Consider the following 16,767-nt stretch of genomic DNA (forward strand, 5'->3'; position numbering starts at 1 on the left):
TAGGGGGCATCAGGCTAATCCAGAGAATGAGACCTGTAAACAAAGAACAAGATGGTGTAGTGTTGAGAGCCACAGCCGAAGGGGCCCCAGCAAACTTCCAGCTGCCAGCAAACTTCCAGCTGCCGGCTGATGATTGGCTCACAGCGGCCCCAGCAACATCTAGCTGATTGGCTCCTCTGCGGTGATGCTCATTGGGCTGTTTCCCTGCCCTTTCAGACCACGGAGCTGCTCATTGGGGGACTTTTTTGGCTCCGCCCACGTGACCCAGCCAGTCGGCCTCAAGAGCAGGAGGATGGTGGGAGGTGGAGAGAGGCTTGTGTTGGAGAGAGAGGCTTGTGGGAAGCCGGTGGTGGCAGTTGGGGGTTTTTCCTGAGAGGCTGTTTTGTTTGGCGTGTGTGGTTCTAAAAATAAAGGTAGTTTCTTTTGACAAGTGGCTCCTGATTGTGCCCAGCCAGACTGCGGCATTTCGTGGCCCGTACAGGGATCGAACCTGAGACCTTGGCGTTATCAGCACCAAATTTTAGTTATCACTACATCAACATTCACCTTCCGATTGGGAGGACAGAATCCCTTTGACACGGAGATCCAGTGAGTCCAGAGAAACTTCCATGTATCCCGAGCTGTCTCCCGGAGCTGTCTGCTCGGAGCTTCCTGGAGATGGCTTACACACCTCGGAACCTACACATAGAAGGCACACACCATGAGAATGTGTAACAGCCACTGACAGCACCTGAGCGAGAGGCCAGTCCCTAGGACAGGGCTGACCCTGAGAGACCCATCCAACCCTAACCATAATGCCAATTGCCTGGGCCACTCCAGTTACACTACTGCTTTTCTCCTCTGCCTGCCGTTTCTCTCATCCCCAGCCAGATCCACCTGAATGTGGAAGGAAACTGCATCAAGGCACTCACATACTAACATAGTTACCTCTGTGACTACACCAGGTAGATAAAAACTTAAATAATCAGGAAAATGAATACAAGTGTGGTGTACATTCCATAAATTACTTTAAAATAAGACAGAAAAATCCAACTGGCACAAGTGAAAGACCAACTGATGACCATGTGTGCAGAGAGACAGGGGTCGGCACTAGCTAGAGGCTCTGGCTTGCTCACTGTCCTGACTAACACACAGAAGTTCCACAGGAAGGTTAGTGTCAGCCCCACCAGGCACAAGGTCTGTGAAGCAAAGCTCTCACTAAAGGCAAGAAAATCGAGGCATGCCAAGGAAGACCACTGCAGAGATGGGCTGGCGCCACTGGTTTTGCAACATGCCCCTTGCCCTTGAGGACACAGGATGGCAGCAGGAGTATGTCAACCTGTCCCGGCTTCCCATGAGGCCTTAGAGGGACACCAAAGCTGAATACTTGGCACTGTACAGACATTTCACTGGGAAGCCTAAGAAGAGAGTGCATTTACAATGGATATCTAACACCGGCAAGAGGTGAAGGACCATGCTTCACACAAGCTTCTAACCTCATCAAGTGGAAATAAATGAACCACTAATAAAGAGAGACTTTTCATTCACATTGTATTCTGTATCCTAAACCTTAGATAGAAAAGTAAACTACTTTGAAAAATCACCAATTTGAAAAACATGAATAGTCTTCATATAATTTAAACACTTAAAGATATAACAACTCCTGTGCGAGTAAACATTAGGCATACATTTTACCTGTCACAGCCAAGATGACAAAAACCAAAACTTCTACCCCCCAAGAACAACCTTTCTTCTTGGAGCTACAAATAGTAGGTCAGCCAATAGTAAAAAACCACATCAGTGTTCTGATGATCCCAAGTGAAAACAGAAGGAAACACAAATGAAGAAGCAGATGAGCTCAGAGGGAGGCACTCAAGTATAGCACCTTAAAACCCCCGTGGCCCTCCCCACCTAAGGGCTGCCTCCGGGACATAGGGGCAGTGAGCCTCTTGCATGTCAGGGGAAGCTACAAGCACAGCTGAATGAGGAGAAAGAGCGAAGTGCTGCAACCCTGAGGAGTGGTACAAGGAGAACATACAAGTAAACGGGACAGAGTAGAAAGCCCAGAGTAGCCCCCTCATTCAATATCCACCAATATTCCCAGGAAACCCAACAGGGCAGGCTGCACCCTGCTCCGAGGGACTCGCACTCCACAGCACAGCTGCGCCTGGCCTCCCAGGACTCCACTTTATACAGCACTAGTTTGCCAAGAGCAGCTCCATTTCGAGTTAAGTGTGGAGGTGGAATGACTCCACCTTGTTCAAGTCAACAGCCACCGTCTGCCCAGCACCACCCTAAAGAAAAACCAGGCCCCTGCGCTCATCAAACACACCAGACCAAACACAGCAACCCCCTTGCCCAAGACCCACGGAAGGAGGTGCACCCTGAGACTGGGCACGGTGGCAGGCACCAACCCATCATCAGCCAGCCAGTCTGAAGGCGCCATGACATTAACTGGAAAATCTCCAGCTCCCTGTCCCTGTCCCCCAGCTCAGCTCCATCTCCCTGGCTTTGAAAGCATCTGCCTTCAGGACCCTGGCCCAGAGTCAGTCCTGTGCTCCAACAGCTCTGCACCCTGAACAAGCTCTTCAGCCTACTCTGCACCTGCCCTCTGCCCTCACTCAGTGCCACCTCCAGAAACCCTGTGGCCACCTTATCCTTGCTCAGCCTTTCTGCAACCTAGAAATCCCGCCATGTGGAAGTGTGACTTGAGTATTACAGAGATGAGCGGTTATGGTTAGAATAAAAGAACCCGCAACTGCCGGGCTCATGAGCACTCAGAGAACTGCCATGGATGAAAGTGGGGTAGCACGTGAACTCACTGTCACTCAGGAAGTTCTGCCTCCGTGGAAAGACACTTGTACTCGACGAAAGAAAAGTCATCTAGACTGATGGTGCACATCAGCTGCCCATCCGTAAGAGGGAGCTGGGCTCTTCATGTCACCATGTTCAAACACTGCCTCAAAATGCACCAGAACTATCTGTGATGTCTTCAACTGCACAACTTCATGAGAAAATACAGGACAAGATCCTGATGAACTGAGTTAGTCAAAGATCTTCTTGTCCCCTTCTTTTTTCTCTCCTTGGTACTGGGGATTGAACCCAAGGATGTAGCTTTACCATTGAGCTACATCCCCAACCCTTTTATAAGTCAAAGATTTCTCAATGCACGAAAAGCATGAATAAGAATTAATAAATTAGACTTCAACAAAAAATTTTAACTGTTGCTCTGACCCTAAACAGACTAGGTACAAATGTATACAAAACATCCATCTGATTAGACATCTATCTAAAATACTTAAAGACCTTTTACAACTCAGAAGAAAACCACCCTGGTTTTGAAAGAAAACAAAAGATACACACACATTTCACAAAAGGAAATGTACAAAGGCTAAAAGGTACCACCTCATTATTCATCAGTAAAAGCAAACAACTGTCAAGAGACACCCCGAACACCTCCTAGAACCACTGAAATTAAACAGACCAACCCTAACAAGTGCTGGTAAGCACAGAGAGGAGCGGAACCCTCCAGTACTTTTGTGGGGATGTGAAGCAGAACCTGTGCTTTAAAAAATAGCTGAGCAAACAGCACAACCCAGTCACACCTCTGCTCGAGACCCATCTGAGACACCATCCACTGCAGCTTCCCTGAGAGCCCAAACTGGGAGAGCCGAGTGTACCCACAGAACAGTGGTTGAGCCACAGCTTGCACGTAGTGGGTCGCTTCTCAGCAATGACAGGGACAGACCACTGACATGTGCAGCGGTAGCCCTCTGCAACAACTGTGCTGAAAGGAGTCATAAGGGAAAAGCCCACACGGAGCGATTCCATTCACACAGAATTCTACCAAGTGCTAATGCATCAGCGGCACAGGGCAGATCGGGGTGCATGGGAACAGGAAAAGAGCCTGGGGAAGGGACAGGTTCTTGATGGCAGCAGGGCACAAAGGGAACCTGGGGTGGAGAGAACCCAGGTAATGTGGCTATGGTGAGGGCTCCACGGTTGTACACACATTAACTCATTAAACAGTGGTTTAGCTATGTATGTTTTACGGTATGCCAGTCCACATAAATGAAGTTATTTTTTTTTAAAAAAAAAGAACATTGACCTTGGCAATGACCCTGTGGCCTCATTCACTCAACAATCACTGCCAGAACAGGGGTGCTGCCACAAGGCCTGAAGCTGCCATGCAGACCAGGCACAGCCACACAGGTGGCTACATAATCACAGACCTCCTCCTTCAAGCAGCGTGGGAAACGTCTATAGGCCACAGGTTGCTAGTCACCCTGTGTAGGTGCCGAATGAAAGATCACCTCAGCTTAGCATTCAGCAGTGAAGCCAAGATCAGCAGGTTTGTCCAGAGAAAACCAAGTGAAGGGCACTGAGTTTCTCTGATGAGGTCATTTGAAACATTTGTCAACAGTGGATCCTCCTTTCAAATAAAATCCTATGCAGAGCCCCAGCCCTAGGCCTGCCACTTGGCCCAGAGATGCCCACACAGGTGCAGGGGCCACGGGGCCACTGCGCTTACCAAGCGCACCACAGGGCTTCTTTCTACTTCTCCTCCTCCTTTTCCGAGCCGGCTTGATCCAGGGGCTCTCAGTCTTTCCTCTCCTCTTGAGAAATTTCTTCTTGATGCTGGATTCAGAACTCTGGAGGACCAAAGGGCAGGAACGTCAGAAGCAAAGCAGGGGAGCTCTCAAGAGCAAAAAGGACTAGGAGTTGTCTGCCTGTAAAATAAAATACTTGCTATGTCTTGATTCTTCTTTTAGCAGATTCACTTCACTTCTAGACATTCTTCTGGGTCACATTCTAAAGATACCCACGCTGTTCCCTAAACATCTCTCCAAGCTCAGTCCTTTTAGAGGCAAAAAAGCCAAGAAACCTAAAATGGAACCCATAACTCTTATTGAATTTCACACAAAGGAAAGGAATAGATTGGAAAATCCTACCCAGGAACTAAGTAAATAAGCTCAGTAGGAGAATACACTTTCCACCACGTGTCCATTCGTCCTGCTCATGAGAAAAGGAACAATGCTCAGAGTGCCTGGACTCCAAGTCACAAGCCAGTTAAAGACACAGCAAGATGCCTGAGCATCTGTTCCTAAGATCTGGATGCAGGAAGGGCATTCAACCTCCTGGAATTACAACTGGCACATAGCACAGACTCCTAGCCCTGACTGGCACAGGAGAGGGATAAGACAAAATGGCAGCATGGGGTCTCATCACCCTCCTTCCCATAGACACAGGCAGACACTTGAGAACGCTGTGCTCAACACATGGGAAAAAACACACTGCACAGCATGCCAGCCATTCAGACAGACTGACACATGTCCTGCCACAGCCATGTGCAGGAGCCCCAGGGTCTGGGGACTGTGCTGGGGACCATCTTGACTGCACACACCTGTGCTTGTCCAGTGCCCCTCCCTTTTAACAGCCCTTGCTCCACCCTGCAATCCAGCATAGCAAAGTTTCCAAAAGAACTGTAAATACTACACTCAAAAGTTTGCCACTACCCTGATCCTGCTCCTTCCACCCATCACCCAAAAAACACATGTCCATGCCACACCTAACAGTCTATGTGTGTTTGATTTCCTTCACTGGGCAGTAGGCTGATGCTGTGGGCCACTCCTTCCCTCTTCAGAGCTGTTCATAGGTCATGTGCCCCAAACCCCCAGGCTTTCTCCCACAGCAGAGCCCTCCTTCAAGATCTCATGGGCTGTTGCCTCCTGTGCACAGTGCTCACACACAGGGTTTCCTGAGGCTCCATCTTAGGGCCTCAGCACATTTCCCCATTTCTAAGCTTCTCCACTCCCTGAACCCTCAGGGCCTGCTTCCATCACTTGGCTACCTGCTGGGCACAAGAGACCTCACTGTGGGCAGAATAGAGCCCTGTTCCCTCCTGTCCCTCACTGTGTTGCAACTAACCCACCAGAGTCCTGTCCATGCTCTGTCAAAACACCTCAAATCAAATGCTCCCTTCACCCTCACAGCAGCCACTGTAGCAGGATCCCACACCATGTGCCATACCACTTGCATGGGACAACCAGCACGTGGACTCGCACACCCTTCCCTCAGCCTGGAGATCAGCACTAACTCTGCACAGGCAGGACAAGCCTACACCAGGCCTGGCCTATTGCTATACCATAAAAGGTCGCACGGCCCTTAGGCTCTGCCTGGCACCGCATTATGACTGTGTGGGTCTCTTCACCTATTCTCCCAAGAGTAGGACCTCTGCCTGCCTGTGCCAAGCCCCAGTACCAGAACAGGCTGACTCTCAGCAAACAGGGCAACTACAGCGTCTCTTGCACCTCCTCCACTGCACACAGAGGCCAGGCCATGTGCTGGATTACCAGGTCAGACTCGTCTCCGCCGTCCTCGTCCTCCCCAGTATCAGCCGACTCCTGCTCCTCCTCTGACTCGCCATCCATCTGAGCAGCCAAAGAGCCGGGAGGGGGGGTGGGGGGGTTGAAAAAAACCAAAAACAAAAACCAATTAGTTTCTTTAATGGCAGACAAATGAACTGGAAACAGACTTTTAAAAATACATCAGCAGTGCATGCTGGAGGCACACGCAGGAAAGATCCCATCGTCTGTCCACTGTCCAAGTGGGCTGCCTCTCTGGCTTTGGCCAAGGGGTATCCAGCCTGAGTTTCCACTCCTGCTCCTTGGCAGTGTCTCCATATCATGATGGGAAGGCGACACTCTCTGTGCACTCGGAACTCAAAACACGGCAGGTATCCATAAAAAGGAAGATAAGAGCTGGGGTTGTGGCTCAGAGGTAGAGTGCTCTCCTAGCACATAAGGAGCTCTGGGTTCGATCCTTAGCACCACATAAAAATAAAATAAAGGTACTGTGTCCATCTACAACTAAAACAAAATATTGGGGGGGGTGCAAAACTTAAAAAGTGAAAGCATTCTCAAGAGGCCACAATATAATACACAACCAGATCTACACTGACAATCCTAGTCCAATCCCCGGAGCCACAACTACCGTGCTGCCTCACTCCTTCCAACAAGTGTGCTGCCACACATGGCCTGCAGCTTCACATCAGAACAGAGATACCTTGTTTTCCTGCTGAGCTGAGTGACACTCTGGCCATGCATCAGTACATGTCTGTTGCAAAGGCACTAAAACATGTGGGCATCCATCCAGCTCTTGCCCACCCACTTCCCAAGGTGGCTATGGCCTCCTGCATACTTACTGCATGCTCTGTGGCCTGGTGATTTCACTGTACCCTACCCTCTAAATCAGCAATGTCTTCCAGGACAAACACACAGATGGGAGAGATGTAGAACCTCTGGGTCACCTCCCCGACTATGACCTTCCACCAACAATGTGCACAGAGGAACCACCAATCTTTCAACAGACTCTCACCGATGCTTAGATCTCACTTCCCCACACACAATAGGACCTGAGTCTTCTGTAACTTCTTAGTACTTTTCTATTTCTTCTACTGCATCTTGCATGCTCCATCCTCAGCCCATTTTCAGACTTGGACCTGGTTTTCTTATTGTAAAATTTACTTTTTATAAAGTATGTTATCAACATTTTTCATACCAAGATTTTTCCATCTTGCATTCCTAAACCTTTCAAAATTCCTCCCAAATTCTGTAAAGTCCAAAAAGCTTCTAAACCACATGATCAGGTTAGTCACAGAAACAACCCACCTTCTCAGTACCAATTTGTTTTAGTCAGTTTCTTCGCTGCTGTGACCAAAAGACTCAATTAGAGGATAAAAAGTTATTTGGGGGCTCACAGTTTTAGAGGTCTCAGTCTACAGATGGCTGACTGCATTCCTCGGGGCCTGACATGAGGCAGAACATCATGGCAGAAGTGTGTAGCAGAGGAAAGCAGCTGAGGACATGGCACCACGAAGCTGAGAGAAGCAATCACAGCTCATTTTTTAGGTGTTGATATTGTGGTTTGCCTCCCCCGGTCTTGGTCCTTAAAGATCCACACTGACATATCTGCCAAGCACTAACAGACAAGACTGACCCACGGCTGGTCACTGCTCACTACTATTTGGACGTGTGTACTGTTTTACTTAGAAAAGTTTAAAAGTGCCTCTAGGCATTTGCCAATTTTGCTGATAATGCTGACGTCTCATTCTCTAAGCGCTTGTGACAGCCACACAAGGAAACAGGTGTTTATATCCTGCTCACATGAAGTTCAGCTCAGCAGCTATGGTAGTTTTCAGCTGATCTTCCGGGACTTTCAGAAAGATGATTACATTCCCAGAAACTCTTTTCTCTTGTCCTTTTAAATACTGATGTTTCTTTCTGGCTCCTCCCTACAGCATCAGCCAGAACAGCCGGTGCTGTTGTGCCCACATCAAGAGATGAAAGCAGCTATCCCACCTTCATTTTACAAGTGATAACAGAAATGCTTTGACTTTTCACCACTAAATATAACCTTTTTTGTAATGTTCTGACATGTTAAGTCAGTTTTTCTTTTAAACTATGAATTTTATTTTAATTCATTGGTCAGGACTAGCCCTTGCCCAGCTGCCAGTCAGCTCCTGCCAGCCCTCTACCCAGGAACACACGACTGTGGGGGTATGACCCAGTTATGAGTTCGGCCTAAGAGGCAAAGGTTCAGTTCTCCCCAACCAGCACCCAGAATGGTGGCTGCACCCAACTGTCAGTCCTTGTGATTAGTGTCCAATCCAAGGGAAGAGACAAGGTCACCAACTTTTCAGGTAAAATGCAAGCCACTATACATACGAAGGTTCACTGCCAGGTCAAAGAACTCCTACAAAATGACTTTTTCAAAGGACAAATGACCCAGTAGATGAATGGCTGAGACTTGAACATGCATTTCAAAAAAGGCATCCAAACTGCAAGTTGACATACAAAAAAGGACTCAACCTTCTTGGGAATCAGGAAAGTGAAATTAAAACTATACTGCATTAGCGTTTTACACTCACCACTCAGAGACAGCTGGCAGCACTGCCAACTGGTGCAGCCACCCTACAGGGAAACCTGCACGCAGAGTCCATGGGTGTAAAGAAGCACAGACTCCACTCCCAGTGTACACCAGGGGTCACCCATGCACAGGGGTGCTGCTGGCACTGCCATATGGAATAGCCCTCCCTGGAAACAACCCAAACACTATGGCCTTGGGACCCCATACTCTGAAAAAATGACTGAGAACTATGGAGAGCTTTTATTAACATGGGTTACATCTACTAACCTTTACTGCAGTAGAAATTTAGGCTGACAATGTTCAAACCACAAGGACACAGGTAATTAGCTGCCCAAGCAAAGACAGCAACATGGCCACTCCCCTGAAGGAGACGGAGGAACAGACATCTCAGCAATTTTGAGGTAACAGTTTTGATCCTGTAGATCTCCTTACAGAGCCTCAGAGACCCCACAGTCCAACTGGAAGACCACTGTTGTATGATGACAAAAATTAACAAACAACATAAAAACCCAAAACACAATAATATTGAATAAAATAAGTCATATTTTAAAAATGTAAGCACGCATACTATATGATTTTATTTATAAAGAACAAAACCAAAATCCAATCCTACAGTGGGAGCACACAGACAGGGATCCTTTATGGAGGGTCAGGGAGGCTGTGGAAGTGGTGGTGAGAGCCAAGGTTTTGACCTAGGTGAGGTCGCACAGATATGTCACACTTCAGTAATGACAGCAGTACAGCTGTCCTATGTGCAGGTGCAGAGTAATCTCCCAAATTCAAAGAATAGAAAACTGAACTCAATAAAATGCTACTACCCTATCAGCTATTATCCATTCTGAGACAAAGCCTTGCCATGTTGCCCAGGCTCAAGCAATCTTCCTGCCTCAGCCTACAGATTAGCTGGCACCTGGCTTAAAATACTTTTCAAACGCATACATATCTGACCTGCAAACTCAGTCACTCCTGCTAACAGATATCCCTGGGAGAGAAGCCTGGCTTTCCGTGGTCATTGCCATTTCAGCACACAACTGCATCTGACTCAGGGTTCATTCAGCATGCTGTACTTTGAGTCCTGTGCAAAGGTAGCCTACAGCTCAGCTTCAGAACAAGCTAAAGAGCTTCATTCTGCCTTTGTCCTCTGGAAGGGTTTACACAATAAAACTTCTACCGATTATGTCTGTGGAGATTTACTCCTGCCATCTTGCTTTCCAATGACCATATTTTCTTCTTGGTTCTTTTTGTTCAAGCTTCAAAGTTATTTAATTTTTAATTTCATTTCAATACCTAAGTTACTCAGGGTTACTCAGTATCTAGATCCTCTGGAAGACAAATACCTCAACCAAAGATGGAATCCAGAAATACTCAAACTCACATGCCATCTGGTGTAGAATTCATCTGGCATTTTAAATCAGCAGGAGAAGGAAATGTCAAGCAATAAATGGAGTGAAAACTCTGGCCCAGCTATTCTGAGGGAAGCCCTGGTCCCTAACCTCGTGTCTTATTCTAAAAGCTCTATTGAGATATAATTTATAAAAAAAAGAGAGATAATTTATATACCATAAATTTCACCTGCATTGAGTGTATCTACCCCACATTTTATCACAATAAAATTCTGAATCAAATATTTGTACAGAATGAATGAAATCAAATAAGTATTAGACGATAGCTTATGACAATTTTTTAAAACCAATAGTGAAAAAGATCAGTTTATCATAGAACACAGAACCTGGAAGTCCTAAAGAAACGGACTAGTGCCTGTGAGCTCAGACATCTGACAAGACATCAAGGAAACAGACCACTCCAAACTTGCTTAGGCTAATAGGACTGCACCTCTAAGTGATGAGCACCCCAGCTTCTAGAAAGGTGGGCAAAGCATACCTAGAGGTGTTTTCTAAAACAACAAGCCAACAGCCACCAAATGTGTGAGAAGCTGCTCACTCTCAACAGTGTAACACTAGCATTCCAACGACGCAGATTAGCTGGGGAAGATGAGAAAAACCATGCCTCTCAGGTTACTGCAGCTAGAAGTATATATTACTCCAAAGTACTCAACAAAGTGTTGCCTAAAACAGGAAAATGATCAAATCCACAGAGAAGGCTGGGTTCAATCCCTGATACCAAAAGGGCGCGGGAGAAAGACAGTCAAATCCACAGCATGGAGTGTGAGGCAGGAGTGAAAACACTTCTCTGCACAAAATTAGGAGTGTGCATTACACACAACCCCTTTGCAGAGGGGAGTAAGTGCTGGCCAGGGTCAGGATCAGGATCACAAAGAACACCAGAGCTACGCAACAATGGGATTATGATACTATTTTTTCCTTCCTTATACTTCACTATAGGGAAAAAAAAAATGTAACAAGTATCTTACAATAAATAATTTTTAAAATCCCTTTATATCTCTAATATTAACATTTTCCACCAAATTTACTTTTTGAATAATTGAGAGCCAGAAGTAACATTTTAAATTTGCCCTAAAACCTGTAAAAGAGGAATAATAATAATTCATAAAAATGAGTCTAAAATTGAAGTAAAAATAAGAAAGGACACTAGGTGCAGTAATGCATGTCTGTAATCCCAGCAGCTTGAGAGGCTGAGGCAGGAGGATCACAAGTTCAAAGCCAGCCTCAGAAACTTAGCAAGAACCTAAGCAACTCAGTGAGACCCTGTCTCTAAAAAAAATAAATAAATAAATAAAAAAGGCTGGGGATGTGGCTCAGTGGTTAAGCACCCCTGGGTTCAATTCCTGAAACCTAAGTAAATTAATTAATAAAGAAGAAGAAAAGACATGCCCCAAACTCTGACAGATGAAAGTGCTTGGTTCTCATGGAGTACATAGTTAAGCAACAAAATGATACCTCTAAAATAAGTCATTGAACAGTATCACCTGCAAATGCTGTGCCTAATGCTGGCCTAGGATAATTCACCAGACAGAGGCTTCATCTTAAATGAAGATGGAGAACCTCTGCTAAAGATTCTGCAAAGAAGTCTGACATATTTGAACAATACACCACTAATGTTTAGGCAGTCTGATTCTCAGCCTCCCAATGCTGCTCCTAGTAAGCATGTCACTTCTAACTTATCCCTCTCAGAACTGAAAGAACATAAAATTTATGCCTAAACCTCAAAGCTTGCTCACAAATTCTATCTCTAAGAACTTGCCAAGCTGGCATCAGCAGCAACCCCAGATGGTTTCCTGGAGCACCCAGACAGTTCCCTGGAGCACCCACAGAAGGTTCCTAGGAACACCTACAGATAGTTCCCAGAAGCATTCCAGACTGCTCCCAGGAGTACCCACAGATCACCCGCAGGAGCACTCATCAATGGTGCCATGCCTGCCAAGGGGAGCAATATGGCTGAGACAAGACTGTCCAGTGCTCATCCTCAAAGGACTTGGAATAAATGGTCTATAAAGAAAGCATGCCTCGCATCCTTGAGGAGCAGAACTATGTACCATTCCACAGACCGCTCAGGGAGCCTTGGACACACACTCTGCAAGGAGGGCAGAGGCTTCAACCTGCACGAGAATGATAGCCCCAGCATGGAGAGTGTATAGGATAGAATGAGGCCAGCCATGAAAAGGCATCAGTCAAAATCAGCTGCTGAACATGGTGGTACACAGACATAATTTCAGCAACTTGGGAGGCAGAGACAGGAGCATCACAAGTTTGGGGTCAGTCTCAGGAAACTTAGTGAGACACTGTCCACCCTGCCCCCTAAAAATAATTATAAGCAGACATTGAGGGCACACAGAAGGTCACTGATTAATGTTTCAGATTATTATATTCTTTTTCTATCTTACCCACCCCCAATACCAGTACTGGGGACTGAATCCAGGGGTGTTCTACCACTAAGCTACATTCTCAGCCTTTATTTTTTATTTTGAGATAGGATCTTGCTAAGTTGCCCAGGCTCGCCTAGAACTTGTGATTCTCCTGCTTCAGCCTCCTGAGGAGCTGGAATTACAGGCGTGCAACACAACACCCAGCTTCCAGCTGGATTATTGATATTGTTATTCTTGCCAACCTGGAACTTAAGAAGAAGCTCGTGAGGCTTTATGTCAATGATGCTGTACAGGAAGAAAAACATTCCTAAGATGAAAATAAATGAATAATTCCAGGGAAATAAAATATGAACTAAGCAACTCAGTTGAGACCCTGTCTCTAAATAAAATACAAAATAGGGCTGGGATGTGGCTCAGTGGTTGAGTGCCCCTGAGTTCAATCTCTGGTACCGAAAAAAAAAGTAAATAGGAAAAAAAAAAAAAGTTTTATGAATAAAAAGTATGCAGGACATTTCATGAGGGCCCAGAGCACCCCAAGTGCTGACTCTTGGAATCTATGGCCAGCTCTGGGATTCCTTTCATCTGCAACACCACCCAAACACGGTCCTACCTTTGGGGCCCGGTCAGTCTCGGACATGTTCTCTTTAGAAGTCCTGCTATCCTCTGGGGGAAATGCAGCAGCCTGCTCAGCTCCATGGTCCTCATCCTCCTCAAGCTCGTCAGAGTCATCCTCTTCTGAGTCCATCTCCAAGCTCTCTCCATTCACATGAAGGTTGCTGTCGCCCAAGGCCTTTTCACCCTGGAACACACAGGTGTACAGTGCTCAAGGACAACCGCAGCAGTCACCAACAGGCCTGCCAGCTCTCACATGAGCCTCAGTAATCATGGGAGATGGAGGGCCTGCTGGGCCAGGATGGACACGGCAGTGGTGCCCACTCATGGTGCACCTCAGGTGACAGGAAATGAAGAACCAACCAACTGGGCCAGGGACGCAGGAGTGGCATCCACCCATTGTGCACCTCAGGTGATGGGAGACAAAGAACCTGCTGGGCCAAGGACCCAAAAGTGGTGCCCACCTACTGTGTGACTTAGGTCATGGGAGCGGAAGGACCTGCTGGGCCAGGGATACAATGGTGATGCCCAGTGCCTGAAGCCTGGCTAGTGGGAGACAGGGTGAGAAGAGGGAGGAAGGTGGGTCTTCAACAACCCACCTAGGCATAGAGGCCGTGCCCTACAGCACAGGGATCAAGGGAAGGTCATGCAAATTACTGACAACCTCACAGGGTGCTCCTTGGCCAAGGAAGCCCTGCACAGAGATGCAAATTCAAGCACTTAAGGTACACAGCACACACGTCCCTCTTACCTTGGAGCCCACAGTGGAATGAGTTAGACTCTTAAACATCTCAATCACCGTCCTCTGCTTTAAGACTTTGGTCTTTTTCTTAGGAACCAGGCTATAGGTTCCCATCCTTCGTTTTTTCTTCCGAGATACTGCAGCTGCTAAAACAAAAGGCAAGCAAGCTAAAAAAAAAAAAAAAGTCAAAAGGGGACAAAAGAGGAAAAGAAATACCATTCAAATGTTTTTAGAGGTAGGAGACAGTTTATAAAATCTGATTACCACAGTCAGCAGCAAATCCCATGGCACCAGGCACACTTCTTATGGACTGACACAGGATGACTTGTCCCTACTTGTTATAAACTGCAGAGAAAGGCAAAGCACTTTCCAGATCAGGTTTCCTTCAGAATGAAACCCTGAGCAGACACTGCCATCCCACCTTGCAGGAAGGAAACCACTAGCCACTAGAAGCAGGATCCTGAGACACTCCTACAGTCTACCCCTAGGTCCTGCCCCTCCATCAAATGCCCACCAGGAACAGTGTGTGCAGCAGGAAGAGCACAGGACTGAGAAGAGCCTCAATCTCACAACCCATCACTGGGCCAGGCCAGGCCAGTCTTCCTAGAATGCTAAGACCTTTCCCACAGTGAGAAGCAGGTATCATCCCTAAAGCTCTGGACCTCACTGGGACCCACCCCCAACAACGCCAGAACAAGAGGGAAAGAAGGGCCCTAGAGCAACGTCACCACCTATAGACAACTCTGGGGCCTGGGCAGTGGTTTTCAAGCAAGAAGTAATAGCAAGGTAATGGAGTGAGGGCTCAGGGACCCCAGAAACCCTTCTAAACACAGCTCCAGGTCAAAGTATTTCATACAAGATTCTCTGCAATATATGTGTCTGTGTGTGTGCATGTAAAAATTTCGTTATACTGAAGATGTAAAACTTTTCTCTTGTCACAATTCACTAAGAGACAGCCAAACAAATACAGACAGCATTCTCACTGCATCAGGCACTAAAAGTCACCTAGAGATGACACACTGTATGAAAGAATGTGCAGAGGTCACACACAAAAACTGTGTCACCTTATCCCAGGGCCTTGAACAACATGGACTCTGGTTCCCACCGGGGAGGCAAGGTTCCTGGAACCAATCCCTCATGAATACCAAGAGCCAACTCTAAAGACTTCCTCACTAGGGTTTTTTCTTAATGGACTACAGTAGCCCATCATAACTACAGTAGCCCATCATAACAGACCAGGTTGTCACTGTTTCAGTCAGGCTGGCTCTTCATAGTCTGTGACAGCTGACAAGCTACAACAGTGAATGCCAGGACGGAGACCTTACTGCCTCAAAAGTCCAAACCACCTGTCCCTAGGAAGAGTTTGCCGACTCCCAAGATGACTTCAGCGTGGGGAAAGGGGAGAAAAAGATGCCTGGGAATCAAAGTCAGCTGGAAGGAGCGTATGAGGACATCTGAGGGCCTTCCTCAAATGGCAGGTGAAACACATGGTGGGAAGAACAGAGCAGCACAGAAATGTCTGCAAAGAACCTCTGGAAATGAAGGATCTACTGAGCACGTCAACATTCCCAAAGAGGAAACTGAAGTACAACAAGCGGGCAACCTTGGTACAGCAGAGGCTTCAAAGTGTCCAGCTTGGGGGTCCAGGCCCAAAGATCCAGAAAGGTCAGGGCCAAGAAAGAAGCTCAGGGAAGGTTAGCATTTAGGATCTGTAGGGGCTCAAGGGACCCTTGGGAAGAGATCTGAAGTCCAGACTGCCTTAGACAGGACCAGAGCATGAGGAGCATCAGATCAAGAGCCCAGGGAAAGAACTCACAGAACTGATGACTTCTCAGGATGCTCTGGGAGGTACATCCACACACAGGTAAGCAAGGAAACACCCATGAAGTGGGGAGGGATGGGGAGGCCGCCCAGCTGCTGCACCACGAGGCTGGGCTGCTGGGGTACAGCCAGCATGCTTCAGGAAGGAGACAGGCTTGACGGGAAAGAGCAAACACACAGAGAAGAGGCTCCCCCAAAACCTCTACAGCTGCTTCTACAGCCTGAAACTGACTTTTTCCTTTAAGTCTCAGGAGAAGAGCCGGACTGCCCATCATCCTGGGGGAAGGACTCACAGCCCATGCCCTACCAGGCAGAGCCACCTTCCTCCTTCCTACTTGTCCATGGGCTCCCATGGTGAGTCCAGGCCGTTCTGGGCTCTACCTGCCTCCAGAGAGTCCAGCACGCCACACTCACTCCTCTCTGGGAGTGCTCAGAGGTAAAGGACTACATGATGCAGTGGGAGTGCTGGACGAAAAATGATCCCTAATTTCTGTTTAGGGTGGAGATTCAAGCTGAATGATATAAGTTCTTCCACCCACTTCTACTTTTGTGGTATGTCATAACATTGGCTACCTCACCAGCTCTAAGTGAGCAACCTGGTGGCACTAAGCTTGCTCACACTTCTAAGCATCCCTCACCACCATCCACTCTTTACAGTGTGTCCCATACAATGCATATTCCCCCCTCCCCTCCCCAGCCACCAGCACCCCCCATTCTACTTTCTGTGATTTCAGCTACTCCGGGTAAGGGACTTCAGGGGAGTGGAGTCACCACAGTACTCGTGCTCTGGTGCCTGATGGCCTCAGTTCACGCTGCAGAGCACCCTTCCTTTGTGAAGCTGAGCAGCGTTCCACCCTGTGGACGGGCCACACTCTGCTGCTCCCTTCACCCACCAAAGGGC

The 16,767-nt window shown here is 47.4% G+C and overlaps 1 protein-coding gene across 6 annotated transcripts in view; it reads right to left on the minus strand.

The window, feature by feature from the left end:
* Ehmt1 (euchromatic histone lysine methyltransferase 1) overlaps positions 1–16,767 on the minus strand; it is a 151,723-nt gene that overhangs the window by 54,264 nt on the left and 80,692 nt on the right. For 4 of the 6 annotated variants that reach the window (XM_046465677.2, XM_046465676.1, XM_046465680.2 and 1 more), the window contains 5 exons: positions 14,055–14,212; positions 13,302–13,490; positions 6,333–6,410; positions 4,511–4,631; positions 547–678 (listed from right to left, as the gene is read on the minus strand). In XM_046465677.2, the coding sequence (XP_046321633.1) occupies positions 547–678; positions 4,511–4,631; positions 6,333–6,410; positions 13,302–13,490; positions 14,055–14,212 (678 nt within the window). The remainder of the gene's footprint in view (positions 1–546; positions 679–4,510; positions 4,632–6,332; positions 6,411–13,301; positions 13,491–14,054; positions 14,213–16,767) is intronic. The other 2 variants (XM_058585878.1, XM_058585877.1) reach the window with 2 other exon arrangements.

Source organism: Marmota monax, unplaced genomic scaffold (assembly GCF_021218885.2).
Source record: "Marmota monax isolate L192 unplaced genomic scaffold, Marmota_monax_Labrador192_F-V1.1 WCK01_AAM20220418_F8-fsc00167, whole genome shotgun sequence".
Lineage (NCBI taxonomy): Eukaryota > Metazoa > Chordata > Mammalia > Rodentia > Sciuridae > Marmota > Marmota monax.